The 27,840-nt window shown below is 42.7% G+C and overlaps 1 protein-coding gene across 1 annotated transcript in view; it reads right to left on the reverse strand.

The window, feature by feature from the left end:
• Window positions 1-10,259, reverse strand: part of cspg4 (chondroitin sulfate proteoglycan 4) — a gene marked incomplete at its 3' end in the record, with an annotated part of 77,235 nt that extends 66,976 nt beyond the window's left edge. Inside the window, exon 1 of the mRNA XM_083973711.1 lies at window positions 10,123-10,259. Within this exon, the coding sequence (XP_083829837.1) occupies window positions 10,123-10,198 (76 nt within the window). The 5' untranslated portion in view covers window positions 10,199-10,259. The remainder of the gene's footprint in view (window positions 1-10,122) is intronic.
• Between the last annotated feature and the right edge of the window lie 17,581 nt (window positions 10,260-27,840).

Genomic DNA, 27,840 nt, shown 5'->3' on the forward strand with positions numbered 1-27,840 from the left:
GATCACTTCACACTAGTTTATGAAACTCTCCCGCGTCTGTTTTGCCATAACTGTGTGAAAGATTCAACACGATTACCCAAGGAGCTCGGCTGTCTGGCCTGTTAGACCGGTGACGTGTGCTCTGGCTCGGCCGTGCAGCTGTTCCGTGCTCAATGCAGACGTATAAGTCGGTCTAACCCGGCTTCATGGGACACATCATTTCCTCTGGTTATTTTAAGCCTTCATAACCAGAGGGATGACGACATGCGCTCTGGCCCCTCAACAGTAGGATCTGTGTGAGCCACACAGCACATACAGAATACACGCCTTCACACAACCATGAACACAAACACACACACACACTAGTCCCCACCCTGGATCCCCCACCCCACCCCATCCCATCCCTCCTCCCCCTTTTTTCCATCTTTCGTCAACCCCGTGTGAAGCAATACGCTCTTTTGTTAGTTGTCTCGTCTAGCTATATTTATCTGGTGCAAGCTATCCCAGACTGTCATCTGCCAGATCCCAGGGCCCGGTGCTATCCCCGGCCCCGCCGATTCTGTCTGAAACCAAGTCTGTAATGAGGCCGTCTGGCGTCAAATTACTCAGAACACTTCATGGTCCCTCGGCGGTGCTGATGAAGATTTTCAACAGGATGGGAGCTGGCGCTGATCTGCCTTCATGTCAGCATGCTGTGAAAAGAGGCTCTCTTTAACTGCAGCCTCCCACTGCCATGCAGCAGGAATGACAGAGTAGGAGACGAGCTGGTTGAAAGAAGAAATTGTGGGGGGGGGGTGGTCATATTTATTTTATACAACTCCCAATCATCCATGTGAAAAAATAAAGGGAAATGAAGTGGATGGCATCCTTTAAGGTGGTGTGTCTTTGCCGAAACTTTGTTGGGAGTGCGTGTCCAAACTTTGTCTGTGACTAAATGCACCAAGAAGAAATATCTCATTCCTCTCAGCAGATGCACATATCACACAGCACCTCCAGGCTGGAGCTGAATTGTGTCGTCCCGGAGCAGAGGCTAACAACACGGTGGAGTCGAGAACTAATTAGTAGCACAAAACAAAAAAACAAAAAAAAAACTATTAGTTTGGAGTCTGATGTCTCATGATTAACCACTGCAGCCTTGTGCTTATGAGTCATACAGCCTCTGGGCCGGAGGGAGTCCCCACACTTGCAGTCGATTTTTCTATATTTAAAGTGGTGAGTCATATGCATGTGTGAGCTACTGTCCCTGCTGGACTTGTAAAAATAGTAGACAGACGTCTTTAGGGGGGTGGTGCTATGAAGAGCCAAACTTAATGTGCATGAAATGTAACATGCGATACATGAATATTAAAAAGGTGTTCTGTTGCTATTGTGCGTGGCTTGTTTGCTAAAAAGATCTTAGCTCCCAGGAGATGAAGGCTCGCCGAGCGAACATGAAACACATCTGATAACGAATGGGGAGGGGAGGGGGGGGATGTCTCTCCATCCCTGTTTCAACAACCACTTCACTTCACTTCACATCTGACGTTCTCCAAAAGTTGTCGGCTGCGGATCGCGGCTCCCTCGCGTTGCTTTAGATGCAGTTGTTTTGTCTATATTAGGTAAGAGAAAGCGGAGGGACAATTTGATTAAAGCCTCCAGCTGTGGCTCGCTGCTAACTGACCGAGCCGCCGCCAGATGTTGCGAGTGGAAACCTCAGGCTTTTCCTAACGCGTCTCAGATGAGTCAGCCCCGGCACACTGGAAACATTTCCCATGATTCACGCTGCTTTTCCAGTAGATTATTGTTACCCCGCTGGCCACATCAGTCTAAAGCCACTGATCAGAGCATGTGAGTTACACGAGATGCAGAACATTAGACAAAGCAGGCTTTCTTCCTCGGTGCAGATTTCAACCTATATGGTAGGATGGAAGGTGAGTGAATGGGGATGATATTACCAGTTGATAACAGTCACAATCAAATAGTGGGGGTCCGGGGGTGGGGGGGGGGGGGTAAACTGACTCAGTATTTCCACAAAAGCCCTCTGGGGTAAGAAGACATTTTCTTATTCCTCTTTGCTTTTTAATTTGTTTTCAGTGGATAAGAGAAACAACTGCGGCCAGAATAGAACTAATTCCTCTTTATTCAACCGAAAAATGATAAAACAGACTATTCTCTACAAAAAAAAATAAAAAATTGAAAAAGAAAAAAACCCACAGAGGCCACTCGTATCGAGACATCTGGTCATGCATAATTCCTGCTTATTGAAAACTTGGCAGTTCTGTGGTGATGAGAATTTTCTCTGGAGTTTTCATTTTTGGGCACTAAACTCCCCAACAGCTCTTATCAAAAATAAACACACAGAGCTCAGCTGCTGCAGTGGGGGAGGCACATAAGCCCCATCTTTCCCAGGGTCATAACACACACTTTGATTTAAATATTCCACCTCAGGTATCGGCCCCTTTGTGGTCCAACAGGTATCTAAACGTGCAGGACATTTGTCTGTTGGTTTTTGCAGCAGTCCTGTTTATTTTACTATTATTTTATTATATTTCCCTCATGTCTGATTTTGATTATATTGAATAATTGACATTTTGTTATTCTTGTTCTGATCCATATCCTGTCTCATGCTGCAAATGTCCAATATCCTCAAAATAACATGAATCAAATTCAATCTTTCGGTCCAGACTTCCGAGCACGTCGAGCCTCAGCCGGAGGACAGAAATTTAACAGGACTCAGTCCTGAGCACTGCTGTTGTGTCTGCTGTTGTGTCTGATTTAAGCCATTTCGATCGTGACTGTAATATCTCCTCAGCTATTGGATGGCTCTTCTTGACATTTTGCACATTCATGATGATTTCCCAACTGACTCTGGTGCTGCCCTGACTTTTCCTCGTGTCATTTACTAAGGTCAAAAACAAGACTTCTACATGACAGCTACCTTTATAAACCACATACCTGCAGAAGTAATCACATTTCCACCTGCCTTGTGTGTAGAGCTACCGTTAGCATGCCGGAGTTAGCATCTGACTATAAAGCATGGCTGTAAAGAAATAACCAAGACTTGAAAAAACCCTTCAGTTGGCTGTGGTCCAGTGGTGGTAAAACTCTTTGGTTCATAAACTGTGAAGAGAATGATGCCCTTCAGCAAAGCGTTTACTATTTGTTTTTTGTTTTTCTCAGTACAATCCTCTGGAGTAAATGTTGGCTATTTTCCTCCCTTATTCATGCAGCTCTAACCCACGCTGCTGCTGCTGTAGGTAAGACTGTATCCTTAGAAATAGCTAAAATTGCATGGCATGGAGGTAATCGCAGTTTAACAACAATTTGAAATCCCAAATTGCTACTTGCAGACCTGAAATCTGAGTGTACACCATCCGTCACTAAACTGCTGGAAAGCCCCCGTACCATCAGCTTATCTGATTGACGTGGAAGGGGTTAAAACAACACAGGAGCACACCATGAGATGGCCTTTGACCTTCCACCTAGGGACAGAATCTGGGCTTGTGTTTATGTACAGAAAGTCTTTTGTGTACACACCCAGGGCTAAATGAGGACTGTGTGTGGGCCGCCTGCCTGCTCTAAGCAGATCATGGCCCTAAAATATAATCCGAGGAGCCTGCCATTGACAGCCAGCAACCTCAAAGAGAGCAATGTGGGAAAGATCATCTGCCAGGGGAGTATGGAGTCCTCAAGGCGAGGGACATGTCTTTTTTTCAGTATTCTTGCATCACAATGAGAATAAACTGAGCTATGATATGTGCTTGCGCTTTGAAGTCACTGAGTCCTCTGCTTTAAGTCTGACAACAATGCAAGTGCTACGCTGAGGAGAAAGAGAGAGTTTCTTTCCTATTTTGGATGGGTTGCGCATCCAGCACAGCTCTGCCTGATAGCTTCATCACTTCATCTCTCCCCTGCTTTTAAGGATAATTCTAATGCATCACGACTTGGGTCTTGTTTTTGTTCTTATTTTTAGACATTATTCCTGTCTGTAATTACAACATTGCACTCGCCGAGTTAATTGCAGAGATCTAGAAGGTTTAACAAGAAATCAGATGGAGGGAAGTGGGGGTGGGGGGGTGCACACGGTCGGATGATCAGACTGGCCGTAAAGACACCCCTGTGCAGGGCCTAATTAACAGTCCTGGTGGCCTTGGGGCAAAAATGAACTGGTGGGCCCCCGTTGATCCCACCGCTTCGTGAACTCTCTTTACACTCAGTATGTATTATTTTTGAATTAGCAATTAGTTTGTGATACTTTAATTCGGCAGATATTTTACATAATTATACTTCTGAGTGCAGCGGTAACTGAAATAATAAAGGTAAGGTGAGTTATGACGCATCAAATTACCACAAAGTAGTTACCACAGAGTCCCTTGGGAGGCTTCAAGGCCTTGGGGCAGTTGTCCATGTTAGTAATGCAGCTTTGCCCCAAGGTTAGGCCAAACCTGTATAATATATCATCAGACCAACTGTTGTAAACATCCATCATCATTTTACAGATCTTTGACCCAACTTAACAAACCATGTACACTCACCTTTACCTCCAAAACCTCTTAAGTGGTGTGTCAGACTTCTAACTGTTCTTGCCCCGTTTCATTTGTTTGCATTTTGCTTTTGGCTGACATGCTTATCTGTCTACAGCAGCTACAGCACTGTCAGTGAGCAGCAGAGGCCCAGTGTCTTGTTCAAGGATGAGTTTCTGCTGTTGCGGGGAGTACAAACCTTTAATATTTCCTTTATTGCGCAAGCACTGTAATCAACTGGGCAGAGACGCTGCCCACCTCGCTGCTGCAGGTCAGATATAAAGCGTTATCTATAGTAACAAGATGAAGCTACACAGAGGAAAGGAGGAGGGCGAAGGCGGGTTGTCCCGACAGCTAACTTTGGATTCTTGCAATGATGTTTGCCTCAGGCCAGAATCCAAATAAATAGATAAATAAATAAAAACAGTTAATAAACCATGACTCACTGAAACTTTCTCTCCAAGATAACGGATCAGGCAGGAAGAAGTCAAGGAGGTTATATCGCATTACAAACTTCATCAATGCTGGTCGTCTCCAAAGCTCGGAGATGTTAACGGGGGTTTCGTTCTCATCCAGCCGAAAAAGGCCAAACTGCAGAATGTCCTCCAAAAGACTCAAATGACTCATGCTCAGCTTTTGCTACTCTCTCTACAGCAGAGGAGCCTCCACAGTTTATTCGATTTTTCATGGCACTGGATGATCAGATTATATCTTGTATTTTTAAGCTGAAACTGTTCATCAAAGTGATTTTAAATTATTTTAGAATAAAGAACTCCCCCTCTAAGACATGTCTCACCAAGATGGGACATTTACCCCCCTCCCCTCCTTTGAGAAGGGGGCCGCATATCCGACTCTGCATTTATAAACACTGTGATTCTCTCATCTGGGTCTGCTCCAAATGCCCCATTTCTGCTCTGTCCTAACACTGTGTTGTGTTTAAATTGAGAGGTGAGGGAGGGGTCACAAAGTGCGTCTGTGTGGGACCGGTGCACATCCAGCCTGACACTAATCTCATCAATTTCCCAATGCAAATATTGGACTTATTAATCTTCTGTGCAGACACTTGTAGTCACACCATTCTCTCTGCCAACACTCCAGGAACACATGGAGGCCTTGTTCACAAAGCCCAGGCAAACTCCATATTTATTTTTTCCCCCTTGTTACCATAGTGACATTATACTCTGGGGAAGATAGCAGGCTCATATGCGGTCTTGGGATGCAAATCCCCTCGTTAAGCTTTGCAATTGAAAATGCAAACACATTCAGAAGCAAGGCATCTCTAAGACACTCGCAAATGTGCATAAACCATCAGACAGTGTTTGTAGTAGATACTGTCTTATACATGTTATTCAAGTAATTGAAGATAAGCGTTCACAATTAGATGTGTGTAAATTCAATTAATGCTCTTAGAATAATATCTAGTAGCTTTCTCACTTCATACATATTGATAGTGTTTTACATGGAGTACCATTAGTTCTGCCAAAAGTCAGTCTGTCTGTTCATATTTGTATTCTGGAGAATGCCAAAATGCTCCGAATGGGTTTTCGGGAAAGACAAAATAAAAGGCAAAACACAAATAAACTTTGAAGACCGGCTGACAATGAGGCAAGGAAGACATTGTTAAGTTTTCACGCTGTTTGGCCAGAAGACGGGAGTGGCAGCAGACGTGGCTTCCTTAGGAACACAAAACTTCACAAACAGACTTTACATGACTACATCAGACTTGTGTGACTATCAGCACACAGAAAGAAACAGACAGGAAACAAACCCTATTACCAGGCCAACTGAACAACAAGCAAATACTGTAGAGCAATTTATGGTTTTGGAAATAACTGCCCGGCTGCTAGTGCCTTTCTTTTCTTTTTTTTTTTCCTTCAAATCCTGGTAAAGCAGTGGTTAAAGGGCAGCTTTAATAGCCACTGAAGAAGAAGTACAGAGCTGCACAGAGACTCAGAACAGGAACATGTCATTTCTAATTTCAGATAGAGCCGTGATAAAATGAGCATCTCATGGTACCAAATGGAGAACGCTGCTGCTTGTCAACTTTCAATGTCACTGAAAGAGACAGGTTTTTAAATTCTACAATGGTCGACGTTGATACACGCGATCCAAAGGAGCAGGGGTGTCAAAGTCATTTAAGTTCATGGGGCCACACATGGCGCAATTTGATCTCAACTGGGCCGGACCAGTAAAATAATAACATAGTAAAGCATACATAACAAGAACTCTTTGTTTTAGTGTGAAGAAGTACAAGTACATTATTAAGATGGTTACAGTTAATAAACTATCATTTTACAAAACATTATGAACAACCTGAAATTTCAATCTGCACATTTGACACCCCTGATTTAGTGAGAGTTATCAATCTCAGGTGATTCATAAACAGTATAAAAGCTAAAATATATACATTTATGTGTAGAGAGAATGATAGGAGTAATACAGTGAGCGACTGCTGATGCTCGCACTGCATAATTGTGCCGGCGGCGGCTGTGTGGGCGGATGAAACACGCTGGTGTAAGACTATGGGAACATGGTAAGAAAACTCATGTAACTCTTATTATAGGGGGCAGTTCACTGTTCTGTGTTTGTGATTGGACTCCTACCGTTCCTGCTGCTGAGCGAGGAGCAGTGTTGTGGGTAAAGTCAGAGTACTCAGATTACTTTTGTGTTGTAATGAGAAACATAACCCATTATTCTAGTTTTTATTTTTAGGTAAGTAATCCAAGAATTTCTCCAGATAAGGAAAAGAAAATCCCCAGTTCATGCCACTGTTTGTCTGGCAGTACGCAGCCACCTGTGGGTGTGTCAGCGGCGCAGCGCTGCGATCTGTCAGGGTGCTGCTGGGTGTGTGTGTGTGTGTGTGTGCCCCCGGCAAGCAGGGTGGCACTGTTTACACTGTGGAAGTAGCTTCTTGCATTATTTCGAATTTGCTGGCGAAAAGGAACAAGAACATCACAGTAAAATGCAAACTATGCGTGGGTAATATGTTTCTGTCAGCTGCAAATAACTCAACTTCAAATTCAAAGAAGCTCAGCACCACTCCCTGACATGCTGCCCAGCATTCCTGATATTACTTGCCTGCAGAGTTACAAATTATGGTTCAAAGGACGATGTCATTCAGTGTCAGGACTTCTAGGTTCATTTAAAGGGGACAGATTATGGAAATATCACTTGAAGGCTCTTTAACATATATTTGGGTGTTTGTCTTGCCTTCCGGCCCCCAAAATGTGAGAATTGACAAAAAAAAAATCTGTAATGTTCAGGACTAGCTGTTCCTTCAGTTGTCATCCAATGATGTAATTCGTTTTTGACTCCACCCCTACCTGGTACCAGTAGAAGGGGTGGGGCGGGGCAATCAGTGGCTCATTTGCATTTAAAGGGACAGGCACTGAAACCAGCCGTTCTGAACAGGGCGGTTTTGAACGGATTAAAAAAGAGCTGTGATGTTTGATCCTTGGGGTATTTTGACCAAAGCATGTCACGGACATGTCTTTAAGACACCTGGGAACTATTTTAATTTGTGCAAAAGGGGCAGAATATGTCTCCTTTAAAAGTAGGTGGTAACGGAGGAGTACTCTAACGCGTTTTTATTTACAGGTAACACACTTTTATTCGACAGTAACATTGTTATGTAATAAGTTACTGTCTAAAGTAACTACGTATACCCAATAGTGGTGAGGAGCTGCAGTAAAGTTGCTGAAATAAAGAAAGAATAGATGCAGGGAACAGCATCTGTGCGACTCCCGTTCCAGAAAGGTGCCAGTGTCTCCAGGAGCAGCCAAGGTATCTGAGCATCATGTGGCGCCCGGCCTGGGAGAGTTTCAAGATGTAAACACAGGCAAGAAACGAAACCCTGTGTTAAGCCCTTCTAGGTAGTCGGCTGGAAGAGTCCCCCGACAGCTTGTGGCAGGCATTTCATGGAGCGAAAGAGGGGTGGCGGTGGTGGTGGGGGGATGCAAAAATCTAATCAGTGACTCGGTACATCTGGTCAACATTAGCATTTAGTTCTCCAGGGTCAGTGGGTGAGTAGTGTTCACACTGTGGCGGCGAGGATTGTGCCAGCAGATAATTAGATGAGGAGAAATTGTTCCCTGGTACAGTTGTCCCCTGTTTTCACCCTGCCATCATTTTGATTAGAGGAACGTTTGCTTTTTAGATAACGTGGAAAATCGCATCCACGGCGCCCCATAAGCCGTCAGCGCTAACCATAATGCTAATTGCTGTATCTATGTCTATATAAATATACCGCACGCTGTTATGCAAAAGGTTCCTGCAAATTGCCATCAAATGTAATGTGACCGCGCTCAGACGGCAGCCGCTGTGTTTACTCGGCGTACGGCTAATTTCTTCGGCGGAGGTGTCGCCGTCACGCCTGTCGCTGGGGGTTTTATCTAGAAACGAGCGAACAGAAGGGGCCGGTGACTCTTTCATGCTCACGGTGAATCCAGCTCTCCAGCTGAGCTTTGATTTTGGCGCCTCTGAAACAAAAGCAACACTCCTCCGTTCAGATTAAGAGACACTTTTTTTCACGTTAGAGGTTTGCCCCGGACTTAACTGGAGAAGGAATTTTTTGTTTTGTTTTTTTTGCAGTGAGAGTTTTGAAGAGCTGACAGCAGGCAGGAGACAATAGGCTCAACAGCTGCTCTGAGTCCACCAGCCTCGTCCTGCCAACTCGCCATATGTACGGGTTTTCGCGCTGAGGTGAGTTGGTTAAGCTGTTTGAAGACAACTCGTTTCAAAGTTCCATCCATCCACGCGCGGGATTTCGCTCACTCAAACACTATGTATCCTACACACATACACACTCAGAGCTTACTGAGAAAGGTACATCTGTAGCTAACTTTACTCCAGCTCTATGGGGCCATTGTATACTTCAGCCTTCCAGCATCCCCCTTCCCCAACACACACACACACACACACACACACACACACACACATACACAGGCTCTCTCACCCCTTTACTAGCACATACACCCTCCCCCCCCTCACCCACCCTTCCGTGTCTCACTTTCATCTCTCCTCTCTGGGTGTGCAGGGAGCAGCTCTGCCTTTGCCACTGTGTGCACTTCCCCTCTGAAAGAGCCATTCATCGCTGCCGGCAGAGGGACCTCAGCTCACCTTCTAACCACAGAGGGCTTCGGCTTCACCAACACACTCTCTCAATGCACACATTCTCAAGGTAAATGCACTCACACACTCCGGCCGGGCACAAAATGAAAGGTGAGGGGGGAAAAGAAAAGTGCATTAGATGAGAAGCCAACAGATGTTGTCTCAGAAGACCCCTGGCACATCTTCCACCCTTGTATTGAGTTTCCTCCAAGAAAAGTTAGCTCAACAATGAATGGTATGAGCTATGAGAGAGTGGACAACAAATGTTTTTTCTTTTTTAAAGTAGGAGAGAAGACCTGATGTGGAGTTTGTGCTCAGTTCACTGCAGTTGCAGGTTAAAATTAAAGCTCTTTGTTCCAGTTTGAGGCATTAACTCATCAGCTTATCATGCTTTGACTTTCTGCAGGGAAGCCTGTGAGAGGGACAGTGACCTGATTCCCAGACCATGCATCTCTGACAGAGAAGAGGAGGGGAGGGGGTTGCAGAAGGAAGGAACAGGACACCAACTTGAGTGATTTGCAGTGGCACTTACCTCCACGAGCTGGACTGGGGAGGCAGAGCAGCAGGGTCAGGAATGCACCGGCCACGAGCGACTGCAGGGCTGTCATGGTGTTAACGCTGAAAAGTTAAAGTCCTCTCACTCTCACGTTAGAGACACGCCATTCAGAAGGGACTGAATGAGTTTCCAGTTTTGGGACCTGCTACAGGATACTCCTCTATGTGAAGGGGCAGGGCTGGGGAGGGACCACGAGAAGGACGCCCTCTTTCAAACCCACCCTGACACACACACACACACACACACACATCTTCAAAGATTGAAATATCACATCCTGCCTCTCGCTGCTGCCCTTACACATTCAGAAGTTCAAGTTACCAGACATGTGCAAAAGATCACACACACACACACACACACAATTACACATTTGAGTTGACAAGCATGCTTCCTGCATACTCTATACTGTGTCAGTCCACTCCTGGACCTGAACCGTCCCCGCTTTTTTTTTTGTCTCATTCAGTAATTGGAGTGGTCTCTGGAGACCAACAGCTGCCTTCTTCGAGGATAAACCTTTTACTTTTAATTAAAGACAAATCAGGTTGCTCAACTCTCTGGGCGCCTTATCTCCCTCTCCTTTTCCCTTGATCAATGTCTCGTTCTTTATGTTTTTGTTCAACAAACCTGCTCCTGGAGCTAATTAAACTCACACTTTAGCATGAAGCAGAGGTGGGTTGTGTCGGATTTGCATTCACCGTATCTCTCCTCTGTTGATAGGGCAGGGACAATGGGAAAGTTTTATGGCTCAAGTTATCTACAGCACTCAGAGAGAGAGAGGCTTTAATCGTGGCGAGTGCCGTCGCTGATTGTTCTCCACTTGGCTTTCAATTTTTAGTTGTTTTTTTTTTGGTTTTAATTTATTTATTTTTTTCTCTTGAAGAACATGCACACACTCCTCCCAAGGATTAGTATTTTCTGGTTGGATGCTAAGATTAAACCTCGAGTTCACTCTCAAAAAAAGCCTCAAACGTTCAATTTCACCTGTCTCACAGTCAGCTGGTTGGCAAATTATTCCTCGTTCTCTCTGACAGCCGAAATGGGAATACAATTAGAATTTTTTAAACACTTCCTCTCAGGTGTGGAATAACTTAACAACGGTAATTCACTCATGAGTGCAGCTCCTGCAGTTCAATTAGAAGTTTTCCTTTCAACCGCACAAACAATTCTTTGGAAATGATCTTCAAATTAGCTGGCATATGAAGTATGATTAAGCGTTCCAAAACAGCAGAATAAAAGAGGTTACTTTACACAAATTAGGGAGAAATTGTGTTTTTCTTTTTGTCTGGAACTTGTGTGTGCACACATTAACCCTTTACAGGGCACGCGTTGAAATACCTGGAAATTCAAAATTTCAACTCCAGAGTTTTAATGGAGACTTTTTTTCCCCCATAATTTATTATTTTTATATTGCAAATCAAGGTCATTGAAGTTACGACATATGGAACCTTGCCTGACATTTTCTGTATTTTTTTTCATTTAAAGCACTTTGACAGTTTCATCATTTACAGTATATTTTATTGTATTTTAGTTCTGTGTTTCAATTGGTTAGCTTTATCTCGCTGTAAATGGGTTTACAGTCTGGAAGATTTATACCAAACCAAAGATAATATACTATGATAGGATGGCTCATTACAAGCTTCACCAATGATATGAAATGGACACTTCCTGTCTCCTAAGTGGGCGTGGTCACCTGTTGGATAACAGTTGCCCTTAGAGGAAAGTGAACTGTTTATATTTTCTTATGATAACATTATATATGTATACAGCTTACAGTAATACTTAGCATTATGGGTTCTACACATTTGAAATGTCCAAATTCCATACTTTTTCCAGACCCTAACATTCAAATAATTTGTGATATTTAAGTAAATAGACATGCATAATATAAAAAAGCATGCAATTTATCATTTGTTTTCATTATTCTGAATGCCATTATGCAGCCAAATAATTTCCAGGAGATTGTAGCTCGGTACAATAGCGCATACAAGATAATTAACCCAAATAACTTCAGATAAGACCAAGATAAGATGAATAAAATAAATATATTTCCATACAATAGTTTCCATTTTACTTTTCAAGACCTGGAAATGTATAAAATCAAATTCCATACTTTTCCATACTTTCCATAGGCTACTTGCGTAGGAACCCTGAATGATCGGTTCGGGAACATTAGTTGGCGTTAGGAGATCTGTGCCAGATAGATTTGTCTGAAATCTGCCATTTTCATGTCCAAATGTTCAGAAGAGATGTGGCCTGTCAAAAATGACTCCAATATTTACTTAAGTGACTAATCTGTGCTCACGTTCACTTCTTCCAGTGAAGTTAATAGACTCCAGACCTGCTGCTGGTCTCCTAAAGGGACGGGGTAGTGGAGAAACCCACGTGACACAGACACAGGAAACTGACTCGTCTTGTTTCTAAACCATCTTTGATTACCATAGTGACCAAATATTTTCCCACTATCCTTTGCTATTTACAGTAATATACTGTTCACAATATTGTGCTGCAGCTCCACATATTACAATGAAATACTGTTCTAATTACACATTATGAACAGGGTGTATGGTCGAATATGGTGCAACAATTTTTCATGCAGGATTCACTAATCTCTTCAACCTGAACACATATCTTAACATTTATTCAACCATATACGAGTTTCATAAACATGTTATTTTAAGTATTAGTGTTAAAATCGTAGATTTGGGTGTGGTCGGGTGTGGTTTAATATAGAAAAAGAGAGGGTTGCCCGCACACTCTTACAGGAGGTCACAATGATTTAATCAAATCACTGTGACCTCCTGTAAGAGTGTGCGGGCAACCCTCTCTTTTTCTACGTTACTTTTTATTGCCCTGCACCTCAATAGCCTACAGCATGATGTGCGTATAAAAACCTCCTTTTTCCGGGTGTGGTTTAATGCCATCAAAGTATCACTTTTTGATGTTCATTCATAACATTCATAACTGGAACTGATATCTGTACTCATCATGTCTTTCATATGGATTTATCTGATCTGTTCAGTAAGGAACAATTTCTCCTTCAACCACAGTCTAAATGTTTTTGTCTTTAGATCAACAGCACCTCCAGTGGAAAATAATCTCATGATAAACTGACGTTAATTTGTAGGGAAAGACACAACGCCACGGTGAAGATGAAGTGGACCTCTCTCATCTCAGCACTCGGCAGAAAAGAAAGGGGCTGCTGTGAAAGATCACAGCCGTAAGAAAACCCGTAAAATAACACATGGCATTTGTAACGTGACACTATTTATTGCGGGGAACCTTTACTGACACCACAGCCTCCCTGATTATTTCAGCATAACACGAGCTACAATTAAAATGCTCCCTCTGAGCCTCAGCCAACCGTTTGCACCGATGACATGCTCTCGCCTCCCTGGGGATGCATAATTTGCCCTAGAGGGATGTCACCCACTGATATGAGTGGGCTCCTGCAGTATGTGAGAGCACAGACAAGTCTTATGCAATCCGCGGCACCAGTGGCCCCTGTAGCGTAAGTGCTCCACATGATGCAAGTAGATGTGTGTGTGTGTGTGTGTGTGTGTATGTGTGAGAACGAGACTTTATCAAAGTAAGCTGATGCAACACAAAAGGTCTTTTTGGGCTTAATAATGCATGGATGTGCTTTGATTAAAGGTGTCCTGTGGAGTCCATATTAGTTGAATGTAAATAAAATTGCCGATAGTTTACATTCAACTGTTCTCTACAAAAAATAACTTATGTGCATCCTCAAGGGCCTGAGTACATGCTGAATGCATTACACACCTCATAAAACTTCTACAAATCTTTTTAAAAATCCTTTTGAAACCTGTTCTGTTTACATAAGCACCTCTCTTCCTCCATTCATCTACTTTTATAGCCACATCGCTACAGTTTGCAGTGCAATCACCTCAACTCCCCCACCTTATGTGAATCCCTGTCGTGGTGGAAGACAAGATAAAAACAAGTCATTACCACAGAATTACTAGCGCTCAAAAATCTCCAGTAACCTTTAAAGGCGCACCGATGGGTATTTTGACCACTTGGGGGCGGTAAAACTAGCTGAGGGCACAATATTGAATAAATGAACTTGCTGGCAAACACCAACTAGACTCATTTGGCATCTGTCCACCTGAACTTACTGCTCCTCCTCTTCTTCTCTCTATCTTACTCTTATGCTGTGTCTCAATTGGAATACTTCCATACTTACACTGTATGTTATTGCATATACACTGACAGGTATGGCAAAATGCAGTCTGCTGGAAGTATCCGGATGGTGCACTCATAATGGTCAAAAAGTTGTGTGTGGAACAATGGAAACTTACCACCCTCAATGATTGTCGTATTGGCTACGTTGCGGAATATAATCTAATCAACATACAGTTAGGCCAGTGTTTTCTTCCAGTAAGAGGAGCTGGCTGACGGGGCAGCAGTGGCGTAATCTCCACCTCACATTTAAAGGGATAGTTCAACATTTTGACAAATTGGCCCGTTGCTATAATCCCTATAGTTTTAGGAGTAGGTTCGTTACCTTTAATTGTCGGTGCAAGCTATTTTTAGAACGGCGGAGCAGAGCCGCGAGCTGCTCAGAGCTACGCTACGGAGGCTAATGGGATTTCTTGGTTTCCCTCATCAAACTCATCAAATACGCAATCCAACAACTCCAAAACGCTCTCGTGGACAAGTTGTGTCCTGCACATTCACCACGCTATGAGATAATAACAGAACGTTATGAGAGAGAGTTGTTTTGGAGGCAAATGCAGAGACTGCTTGCAGAAAAACTCCCCCAGACGGCAACACCCATCAGCAGTTTTGCATGAATTTACCTAAAAACAACTCTGTCTTGTAACGTTCCATTATTATCTCATAGCATGGTGAATGTGAAGGTCACAACTTGTCCACCAGAGCGTTTTGGAGTTGTTGGATTGTGTATTTGATGAGTTTGATGAGGGAAACCAAGAAATCCCATTAGCCTCCATAGCATAGCTCTGAGCAGCTCGCGGCTCTGCTCCGCCGTTCTAAAAATAGCTTGCACCAGCAATTAAAGGTGCAATTAAATGAACATACTCCCAAAACTATAGGGATTATGGCAATGGGCCAATTTGCCAAAATGTTGAACTATCCCAGGTAGCCCACACAAGTGGAAAAAAAAAAGTACAAGTAAGGCGTTCATTATCGCCATTTGAAATTACAAACAAGACAAGCTGTTAGATGTGTTGAAGGGCGACGATAGCGGTCCAAAAAGAAGAAGACATTGGCAACCATTGTGATGGTTAGTTCGGTACAAGTGCACAATGACAGTACTGAATTTGAGGCAAGACTAACTGTTGAAAATTGCGCACTACAGAAGCACAGGGGTGGACAAACTCTTTTGTCTCAGGGGCCAAAATGAGTTCTGCAATTAGATGGCCTGGCCAGTATCAGATGGATATGGATTACCTAAAAGTAAAAGAAAACGTACAGTACATTCAGATAACATTCAGTTTCAGTGGGAGCAGTGTTTGTGATCATCAAAGTTATCTTTGCTATAATTTGGACATATACCAACAGGCCGCATATGGCCCACGGGCCGTAGTTTGCCCTTGCCTGGTCCAACAGAAAATATCTAACTAACTAACAGAGTTTTTTCAGCCGAGAACGGCGACCTCCTGTGGCGGGAAGTGAGGTTAGGATGAAAAAAAACTATGAAGGTCTCAAACTTTCAAGAGCTGCATAGGTAATAATTCATCTCTTCCTCGCCAGTCATTTCATTCATTGCTGATATTAAATACATGTATTACAGCTTTAAAGGTTCACTGTATCTCAACTCTAACTTCAAGCAATACAGTCATTGGTCACTGGATGTACACCACCAATACTGGCAGGAGAACAACACAGAGGTCAAACCATGGATCCTGGCGTTGAGCACAAATTAACACTTGAGTTCCAGAGCTAAACAAATAAAGTGGGTATCTTCCAAAATAAGAGTCTTTTTGGTATGAAACCCCTCCTTTGTCTCACTGTCACTAGACTTTTTGACTAACTCAGCCAAACCTCGTATTAGCTCCAGATGAATTGTAGAATGAATCCCCCCCCAATCACTTACACTGTCATACTGGGAAGGGATCATTACAGAACCATTGAGGAAAGGGAAAATGATTACAGCGTTGACTAATTCTTTCAGTATATATTTATATATATATATTATATGGGCATGTGAGTTTTGCAATTAGACTCAACCTATCGTATAAATAGCGCATTCTGTAACATATGCCATATGTGATTCTCCCACCTCCTCATGTTACCTGCTGTTGTATCTCTTGAGGTTGGAGTCAGTTCGGCAACTCTTATCAAATCTCATTTCAGCTGATGTAATCTTCACGCAGAGCGGTAACTGGGGACATTGCTGCTGAAATATCTCCTCTCAAGCTATCTCAGGCAGAGGGAAGAAGCTCTGCATTCACCGCGTGGTCTCAAAAAAAATCACTATCGTGTGTTGCTGCAGCCGTCTAGCCAGACCACCGCTATGTTCCCCGAGCCCGAGACTTGATTAAACCGCAGCAAGTATGTCCATGTGATTCCAAACCGTCTTTTTTTTTTTTCTTTTCCAACGTCTATAAGAAGTTGAGCCAAATGCCAGATAATCACAGCGTTCTGTTTTGATCACCATGATTTACTGCCTTTAAAATACACTGTAATAAGTGGCCCCAGAACAAAGAGCTTCAGTGACACTGGCAGGAGCGAGGGAAAATAAAAGCATTTCATTACAGGAAATGCTTAATTTCGACCAGGCGATATCGCTCTTCTATGGCTTTTCAGCTAATATGAGGCCACTCAGCGGCTCTGGCTCAGTACAGTGTGGTGGTTCACTTCTCATTAGCTCAATTGTTTAACTAATGTTCACTTGTCCTCTCATTTGTCTTCATTGTTCTTTCTTCCGCATTCAAAGACAAACACTGTGGAAAAAATTATCCAACATGAATAACATTAATCTGTGAGTCTGTGATTTTTTTTTTTTCCAAGTTTCACTGACAATAAACAGAAGCCACATGCAGACCATCAGTGCTTCCTGTGAAGTACACCTCAGGCAATGGTTAGTGGACAGGAGTTTATGAGTGGAAAGGCTTTTTTTTGATGAGGTTGCAGGTTGCAACCCCTGTCAGTTAACAGCGAAGGTAAACACTTTGATGAGAAGCCGGGAAAGAAAACAGCTCACACAGAGGTGAAGCTTCACGGAGACCTTGATTCTGAACAGGGGGGGGGGGGGGGGGGGTTTGTAGTGCTTATTTCAAAATGACGTCTGTTATAGATCAGTGGTTATCGGAGAGAGGCCTTCACTGACAAAACAGAGAAGAGAGAGACTTGTCATCCTACTCTGAGGTTTTTATTGGTATCTACAGCAGATCTGTTACACTAGTACAAACAACACATTAGTCATCACAGCTTTATTTGATGAAACAGAGCATTTCTGTTTAAAGACCCTTCAGACTGGAATAATTTACCTTTAAATATACGATCCTTGACCTCATTCTGCACGTTGAAATATGGTTTGTCTTTCTTATTTTGAGTTTGCTTGCACATGTTTCAGATGATGCACCTTTTTATATATACACTGTATTCTACACCAAATTATTTATTCTTTCTAATAGTTTTGCTCATGGCCTATTCCTGGCCACCAAGTGGTTGTGTTTATTAATTCGTCTGAGTTGAGTTTTAACTTTTTCCCTCCTCCATTTCCTAAAAAAATCACTTCCACACCAGCATGTTTTTAAAAATCTCTGTTTAAAACACAATAAAAAAGCTGTGCATTACAGGCGGTGCCATAATTTTAACCTTAAGAAACACACTGACCAATCAGCATAGTATACAAGTACCAAAGTGTACTTCTGATCTGATCTTTGTTTACTACATCCTTGACTATCGGTCATAGTACTTTCTGTTGTAAGAGTGGCATGCGTGACGCCTTTAGGGACTGTTCAGATGTAGCGTCTTTTTTGCGCAACTATCCATTACTTTTAAAGCAGAAGTAAGCGATCCGGTCGTTTTGGCTAACTCCTTGTCAGCCATTGGAGTTAGCAGTCCCCGCCCTCGTCCCTACGTCACCACATTCACACGCATCCCTTGGCACACACAGAGGACCGCCCCTTTATGCCGTTCTCTCTCCTCATTGGATAAAGGTTGTAGGATACAAGGAAAGTTTTCTCCTCAGCTTACAGCAGAGCAGAGTGACTGACAGACCCGTGTTTCAGACCAAACACTCTATATAAGTGATTGCTGTCGGAAGATATAACTATTTAAGACTTATATTAACACAAAAATACCGCTTACTTCTGCTTTAAAGCAGATATCAGTGGAATGTTTTTGTTAATATAAGTCCTAAATAGTCCTATTTTCCGTCAGCAATCACTTACATGAAGTATTTCAGCCTAAACACGAGTCTCTCCGTCACTCTGCTCTGCTGTAACCCGAGGAGAAAATTTTCCTTGTGGGATACAAGTGTTATCCAATGAGGAGAGAGAACGGCATGAAGGGCTGTGTGTGCAGCCAAGGGATGCGCGTGAATGTGGTGACGTAGCACGAGGACCAATTGATGCCTGACAAGGGCGGGGGCTGCTAACTCATGGTGCGTTCAAAGAAACTCGTACTTTGTGTTTTTCCTTCCTGTGAAGTCATACCAGTTCGATCTGGTACGAGTTCACGGGTCGGAAGTTACAAGTGGCCGTTATAGGGAACTTTCACAGACAACAGGATGGTAAAAACACGAGCTACGGGTTACCTGGAACGCTACCAAGTCGTAGTTGTGACTTGAAGCTGTAACTTACGGTTTCAAAAGCCTGCCTTGAACGCAGCATTAGCCGAAACGGCCGTGAAGCTGATATCTGCTTTAATGTAGACGCGTGTCAAGCGCGTTTTAAACCCAAAGTGACGCCATACCAGCTGGCATTTGGTGCAATACGCATGCAGCGAACGCACCACATGTCATGTGATAAGAATTAACCAATCATCCGCTGACCTGCTTCTCCAGCAGCAACCTGCTACCCAGCGCCCAGAGCTTGCAAGTGTCTTGGCAAGCAGCAGCTCACTCCCCTGTGCAGCCAAAAACTCTGTTTTCCTTCTTCACATGTAAACGTGAAAACTGTTTTTTTTTGTTAAAGTATACTGCCAAGTACTGTAGGTGTTTTTGAAAATATCTGTTTTTATGGACCAAAAACACTGTTTACATGTAGGTGGATGATGCCAGAACACATACAAAAGTATCCAGTTTTGGCCATTTGCATTTCATGGTCTTAGTTGTAGTATGTTCTGTTTTTGTTCTTATTGTATGTTAGGACCCCCTTGAAAACGAGATGATACATTTCAGGGTTTTTTTCCTAATAAAATAAACTTTGAATATATATATAATATATATACAGCTATATTTATGACCAATTCATAATTCTCTTCAGGAAATCTCCTGAAAAACTGAAGGTTCTCGCTTCTCCAGTGTGTGACCAGTGAATATCTTCAGGCTTATGACCATAAAAGGCATCAGTATGGACTGCAAACATATGGTGTCATGTTTCAAAGACTAAACAAAATATTAATTAAGCATTATGTCCTGCCCTATGACATATTACGCCATCCATAACTTCTACTGTACATCTGTGTATTAACTTTCTGCTCTCGCTAGTTGTGACTTGATGCACGGCAGAGATTTGATGAATTTTAAGTGTTTCAAGCTCTGGAGCCCAGACTGGAATTTGTCACATAGATTATTAGAGATAAGATTAGCATTCCAATGTCCCATATATAATTGTGTACGTGGGCTCGCTGCCAAAAGGCTAAATATGTCCTGCACAGAAGAGGCTTATATGGATACAATCTGGTGGATTTTCAATTCAAATAAATCTATTTTAAGATACGAGAACCTACGTCTGCCTAAGTGTTAGAGTGTGATTAACGCACTCCGACTTTGACGCAGAGGTGTTGATTGAACTTTCCAGGTTGTAGCTCAGTGTTTATGGTGCAGACAGGCAAAAATGAAGCTGCACACACACACTGCTGAAAGGATTTGAAATCAATAAAATAATCCAGACTTCATGTTCTGCACCCACGGTGATTGTCTACCCACCGACTGATAAAGTCAGTTCACACACAGGACACATTTTCAACTTTCAAAGACAGGGCTCCCGGTGACCAACAGCCAACGTTTTCTGATGATAAAAAAAAAAGAAAAAAGAAAAAGCATGGCGAATATCATTTTTCCGGCTCCTATTCTGTACCACGACATCAGCAGACGCTCGTTGTCAGAGTTACTTTCTTCCCGCTGTAAGCCTATTACGCTCCTTTTTTTTGACAATCCATCAGCAGTGTCAACTTAATTTGCTTCTCTCACCTCAGCTAACACCACGGGAGAAGGCTTGAATCATTTGCGGCATGCTCTCATGTAATGTTGGTTCTTCTATGACAATATTTGTGTCACCTTCAATTTCTCTTAACCCCCCCCCACACCCAAACTTAAATAATCACTCGTTTAGATATGTTTGCTCAAGGAGTCGAGAGGATTAAAATTGCCAATCAAATCATCCCACAGCCCTTTAAAGCGATGCAACTCTAATAATAAGTGTTTTTGCAGTCTGAACTGAGTTTTTAGCATTTGGCTGTAAACTTCATTTCAGGGTCTTAATCTTTATTAGCATGTAGTTTTCAAGGCACATGGCTCTCTGGTTAAATCCTCACCAAATCCAGTTTGTTTATCTTTTCCCTGACAGCTTTGTGACTTTGAATCTTTGTCCCTAATGCAATGCTGTGGGCCACATTGTCTGCAGATAGATGTAGAATCCTCAGGTATTAAATGATGATACAGGAATAATAATCATAATAATAATAATAAACAGAAATAAATTAAACACAAAGCTGCATGAAAAAAGGAGATAAATGACTGCGCGCTGTCAATGGAAACAGACTCAGGACGGTAAAAGATAAAGGCAGCACATGGCAGTAAACATAAAAAGCATTTAGTTTTTCCTCCGTTTCAGCTCATTAGCTTTAGTTACCTGCCATGTGCTCACTAACCGGGTTAGCGGATCTCATCTGATTTGTTTGAATTTCAAGGTTAAATTCTGACAAGTACGCTCGCTGTTACGGGAAAAAACTTTTACCAATCCTCATTTCTTGACAGATGCGTAATATTGCGTGAGGCACAACATCGTATAGCTGATCGCCTAAAACTGGATTTTTTTCCCCTCCATCAAAGCTCCGCACGTCGTCGGTGTGACAGAGTGGGACAGAAATCTTTCTAACAATCAATTGTGTGCCAAAGTCGGCGTGTACACAAAACTAAATTCAAGGATTTCATGCGCTGTTTCACTTGATAGAGAGGAAACGTCAAAGCCGCTCCGGCGCTCGCATATGAACTTGCTAAATGGGAGTAAAAAGAGGGGAGGGTGGCAAACACTGTGACTGTAACACTGCGTCCCCCCGCTGTGCCCTGAACATCACAGTGCTTTAAAGCAGCAAATATGCAGCATGAAGAAAAAGCGGAACGTATGAAGCTGCCAGGAGAGACAAGTCAGGCAGTGACTGAAACAGTCGGAGAGGAGCAGTCGGGGCACATGAGACTGAGGCGCTTTCATTCACCGTAAACGAAAAACATCCTTTGATTTTCTCAAGTCTTCAAGTCAATAAGTAATGTGTTGCAGCATGTTCCTGAAACTCGTGTTATAACAAAACTGGATTCAAATTCACCCTCAGAGATATTTAAAAGGTCCCACATGGTAGACATTGATGTTTATTTTTCATTATATAGCAGGTCTAGCTTCTATGTAAATAATGTGAAAGCATCAAAGTGCTCAGTCTACACACTACACAGAAATGCACACAGCCTAACAGTACAGAAACAAAGCCTTAAAACCCGCTGACAGGTTTTCTGTCACTTTATGATGTCACAACAAAGAAGGGGGTCTTCCTGACCTGTGCTATAATTTTATTTAATCACTCTCTCAGCCAATCAGAAGGTGTCATAGAGCTTCACAAGAGGAAATGTCACACTACACAGAGGGTCCTTAATTGGCACTTTTTAAAACTCCATTCTTATATATACAATATATATTGAAGAGGATTAAAAAACAAAAAACAAATTTAGAATATTAGGGTTTTAGGTATTAGGTTTTTGTCTTATAATGTTTAAAGTTATGAGTGGAGCTGGAGTTGACAAATGTTAATCAAGGCAAACAGATGTGATATTATAGAAACTAAACTTATTAATAATCAACAAGTGTTGTAACTGAAGAGAACAAAATTACAAGAACTGTTTAATCAAGATGGTTGGTTTTGAATCACCCATGATCCTTTGCTATGTGTCCTCCTCTCTCTGTCTTCCTGTTTATCTCTCACTATCTCAAAAGGTATAGATACAAAAAGTTATCTTTTTTTCTTTCCTTTAAGAAAGAAGGAAATACTGTACAGGATGATCCACTGTGGTGCCACTGTTGTTGACTTCACAACTCAACCAATGTGTTTAAAATGAAAAAACTGAAGAAAAGTACCATCCACAGCATCTTCAGTGTTTTCTTTTCCAACTAACAGAGCATCTGGCCGTCACTTTGCACAGGTAAAGCGAATCAACAAGACACACTTCTCGCTTCAGACTTGCTTTATATAAGTTCCTGAATTGGAAACCTATATTTATATTTAATAATAGGAAGTGAAGGCATCGTTTGAATGCCAGGCAGTGGGTGGTGAGACACTCGTCTTAGCAGAGGTCAGTGCACAGCAGTAGCCACGCCGGTGAATACACATGAAGAGAAAAGACCTGGCTCGCAGTTATAATATTCAAAAAGAATAAGGGGTGCAGGCTAAGGAGATGTCTTTTTCTCTTTAACAATATTCCTCCACTAACAGTTACACCTCATAAGAGCAGCCTTATAATGCCTTGTCTCTGGTCGAGGCTTCCATCAAGAGCACAAATTAGCTTCATGGTGTGTATAGGCTTAAATGACTTAATTACCTTCCATTCTCTAACCTTGATTGAGGGTGTCTGGTGGAAACTGAGGATCGCTCTTTTTTTCATTCTTTATTACATTTAAAGAAACCTGCTGGGAGCCTAAAAAAAAAAATATTTGACTGCCTTTTGTATTTGTGTCGAGCTTGTTCAGACACAAAAGAGACACTCAGATTCAAAGCTTAGCACAGTGCGACGAGGCGATTATTTAAAAAAAAAAAAAGAGAGCTCAATTTCAGCACTCTCAATGATTCTGTGCATCCTCTGTTCTTGTATTCCTTTTTTTTTTTTTTAAAGAGGTCCTGGCACAGATCCAACGCACCATCTCTGCTTTGAGAAAAAGAGTCAAGGAAAGAAAAAGTTTCATCCCACACTGTCTGAAAGTCAGAGCTGCACAATGCCTACTAAATACTATACAGCGCACTGCAGGAATACAAAAATGAACGTATTGGACGGGATTACCGTCTCCGGCAGTGTGCTGCTGTTCTTCACTCGGTTATAATCATGCTAAATGAGTGTGCTGAGCACAAATAAACACAGCTCTGGGGCACAGTAGTAGGTGGGATGAGATGCAGCCTCTGCACCACTGGGGACTCCGACAGAGCTCTGAGGTCAAGAGAGCACTTAGCACTGCCCTCTGGTGGAGGATCAAATGAGCTTTGATGACCACCCATCAGGCCCGTTCGCCTGCACACGCTTGAATGTGTAATTGCAATTATTGTAATGAATAGATTGTTGCAAGGAAGGCATAGGTTTTTTCTTTTTTTTTTTGCTTATAAAAAGATCCTGATGAGGATGCGTGACTCACAGGAAAACTGTCGCGTGGGAAAGATTCTCATAGTAAAAAGTCTTCCGGTTCACAGAGCAAGGGGATGGTCATGTTGCTCCGTTACATCAAATTGTTCTTGGAATGATTGAAAGCATGTAAACAAAGCCGTGGTGAGTAAACAGGCGTTTCCGGTGTGCTGAGATGAAATGGTCAGAGAGGCAAGGTCGGTCCCTGGGTCTCTGGGAAAAAAAAAAAAGGCAGTGCAGGATGCTCGCAAAATTAAAATCATGCGTGTGAATATAATTTCATTAGTTAGTCGTGGTCAAAGGTCGGCGTCGCTTAACGGCAAGGGAACAAATCTGAGAAGACGAGCTTCTCTCAAATGAGGAGAGCAACTGCAATGTACAGTATTCAACCACACAGTGTGGACCACTGGCAGATGTTTTTTTTAGATGTTGATTTCCTCGATGCAGAGCACAGCTGGCTCCCTCCTTAAAACCTTGTTCTTTTTATTAAAGCCCCAGTATGTAACTTATTTGGCTTTTTTTTAGCAAAAATCAAATATTACTTTCATAAATACGTATTTCACTATAGTGCTGCACGATTAATCTAATCGCAATCGCAATCGCGATGTCACGCCGTGCGATTACGTAATCGCACGAAAGAGTGCGATTGGCGATTTAAAGTACATAAATGTGCGGCTGCGTGAGCCTGTAAACGGGACTTTAACTCCTGTAGTGTGTGGAGCGGAGACGCTAATGTGTGCAGCATAGCAGACTCCGTCAGTAGTCATGTGACCAGCAGGTCTGATCACGTGACTACCCAGCTGGCAGACAGCGCTCCATATGCTGCAGGACCGTCTCCCCGTGATTACAGCAGGTGTGGAGCTTTAGCGTCACGGAGCGAACTGTGTTTTCCTCCGCAACATGTGCAGTGCGTTTAAAAAACGAGGAGGTATATGCCTGTTGGGGCGAACGACCAGAAAGCTCCGGTGTTTGGTTTTCTTTTAACTGTCTTTTTTATTTATTTTTTATTTTTATTTTACGGTAACAGCCACACTCATTTGCCGTCTCCTCTCGTCCGTTGTGTGTGTGTGCGCGCGCGTGCGTGCGTGTGTGTGTGTCTGTCTGTCTGTCTGTCTCTGTGTTACCTGTGTACTGTGAGAGGAGGGAGGGGGGAGAAAGGCATTGTAATAAATGATGGCATCGCAGTAGACTATGAAACTGCACAAAAAGTTACCTATTTTTATTTAATACAAAGATACTGTAAGGAAACACTTATTATTTGAGAAATACACTCCTAAAATATGGTTATTTCCTGTGCTGTGCTTGATAATCAAGCAAATAGACTCCTTACAGCATTAATTTACAATATCGTAATCGCAATCGCAAATCGCAATATTTTCCACCATAATCGCAATCGCACATTTTTATCAAATCGTGCAGCACTATTTCACTATAGTCGAATCACACCCGCATGCAAATGAAAGCTTTCTCGTACCTTAGAATGAGTTGTTACAAGTCGTTACAAATACATAAGTGGGCGACGCACCGAACCGAGGCTGCCATGTTGCATCGCCATTTTTTACATTCAGTGGCAGCGTGACCGTAGGTAACCATAGAAACTCACCGGAGCTGTCGGCTCGGGGAGAAAGTTTTCCAGGTAGCGCCTGTTAAAACTGTCACCACTGTGTAGTGTGAGGAAGGACGGAGGCACTGATGTTGCATTCAGGTGCAGTCAGGCAGATGGCCGTCGGCAAACCAACCGGATGTCATGTCACGAGAGAAAGACGGTAAAACGTGGGTCAGGTAAACAATACGACATCACCATGACAACATATTGTCACGCCTGTATTGTTTTGCCTCATGCTGGCGGACCACTTGTTTACATAGATTTTGTTATTCGAATATTAAAAAAAAAGTGATATTCGAACGAATATTAGGGCAGCTCTAAATATTCAAACCTGTAATAAGCATTATTTTTGGTAAATGTGTTTGCCTGAAAACATAGTTTTCAATCCAGATTCGAGGCTTTTTTCAGCCTGTTGAAGTTGTGAAACGCAAGCTCATTAGCATTGATCACCTGGGGCTCCAGTACTTATGACGTTAAAGCAGAAGTAAGCAGAATATTTGTGTTAATATAAGTCTTAAATAGTTGTATCTTCCGACAGCAATCACTTATATAGAGTGTTTGGTCTGAAACACGGGTCTGTCAGTCACTCTGCTCTGCTGTAAGCCGAGGAGAAAACTTTCCTTGTATCCTACAACCTTTATCCAATGAGGAGAGAGAACGGCATAAGGGTGGTGAATGTGGTGACGTAGGGACGAGGGCGGGGACTGCTAACTCCTTCGGCTGACAAGAAGTTAGCCAAAACGACCGGATCGCTTACTTCTGCTTTAAATATTATGAATAAATATTTGAATATATTTCAATATATAATAGAATATGAACAAAGTTCGAATATGATTTTTTGGGCAAATGGCAAAGCCCTAGTCTGTTGTCTGTCTGACGTCTGCTCGATTTCACGTGAATGCAACATCAAGAATACGTTCCGAAATGCAACCGCACCACTAGATGGGGGTAATTCCTACATATTATACCTTTAATAAAAACAAATCTCATTGCAGTTCATTATTTCAGTGGCATTTAACAGTGGGTTGTATTTTTCATGCCAGCAATCAATCTGGGAAAGGTTTTTCAAAAGCTGCCTTTATTATTTCATGAGCTGTGTGGCAGTCCATTCACAATTCCAACAATACGACACCCCAGAGTGACAGAGAAGGTTCTGGTGAAGTACTATGGCGACATAATGCACAGTGCAGTGCAGCATGAATGGTTTTCAAAATCACGGTTTTTAAAATGAACAAGCCTCCCGCGGGTTTCTTTCAGACCCCGATGTCTTGAACGATATCGATGGTGAAGTTTGAAAGCCGTGGGTTTTTGTTCTCAAAAACGGTCCCCCGTGTGAAGATGATGCAGATCTCTCCGTGGAGATGTGCGCGTGTGTAGGCGCACATGAAATCAACACCCACTCCTTTGTAATTCAGCGTTGAGCCAATTTTGTCGTCGTCTCTTGTCTCTCAGTCGCAACATCTCTGTCTCCCTCCTCCGTCTCCTTCCCCTCTCGTCTCCTCTTTGCTCCCTGGTCATTGTAAAACACTGGCCAGAGTCCCAGGCCCTCAGGAGGCTCAGGGGCTCAGGGTTGACTGATCGCTGGATTTCACCACAGGCTCCCAGAACGGGGATTGTTCAAGAAGCTTTTCCTTCCCACTGAGACCCCTGTGGATTAAGGATTCCTGGCTTCTGTTGCAATAATAAGGCCTCACACACTGCCAAAAGAAAACACTGCAGTAAAGCTCTGCACTGCTTCAACTGTACATGCTCTGCAGCGACACATTTTTGCCCCTTATAATTTTTCCCTTCATTTTCCCTTTCTCTCACTGTGATTGGAATTTAACAAGTGTTTCCAGAAACAATCATGTTGTGTATTTATTCTTCATTTAAACAGTATATCCGCTTCATGAAGTGGGTGATATTATCACAACCGTATGAAAGCAAAATGCCTGTAAATCAGTGTAAGTGCATGTTACGTGTGGCCAGGAGGTGGGGCTTTGTGTGTGAATGTGTGTGTGTGTGTGTGTGGGTGTGTGTGTTTGTGCCTCTCTCCACCTTTCTCTCTCTCTCCACGCAGCCAGTCCCCAGGTGAGACTCATCACCTCGTCAGCTGGAGCTGACTTAAGGAGGCTGTGAATCCCTTTCTCTCTCTCCCTATTCTTCCCTGCAGGTGAACGGGTGAGGAGACCGAGGCTCGGGTTTCCCCCATGCCAGAAATCCTTTGAGGTTTTGTTATTTTGACTTTGGTTCGGAGGTTCCCGGTAGTCCTGTTTTCGGATTACCTTTTTCTTTCACTTAGGTTAAGTGGGTTATTTAGGCAGCCTTAGTTTCGGGGGTGAACACTGAGTACGACGGCCGA

Source organism: Trachurus trachurus (genome assembly GCF_905171665.1).
Source record: "Trachurus trachurus genome assembly, chromosome: 6".
NCBI classification, from domain to species: Eukaryota; Metazoa; Chordata; class Actinopteri; order Carangiformes; family Carangidae; genus Trachurus; species Trachurus trachurus.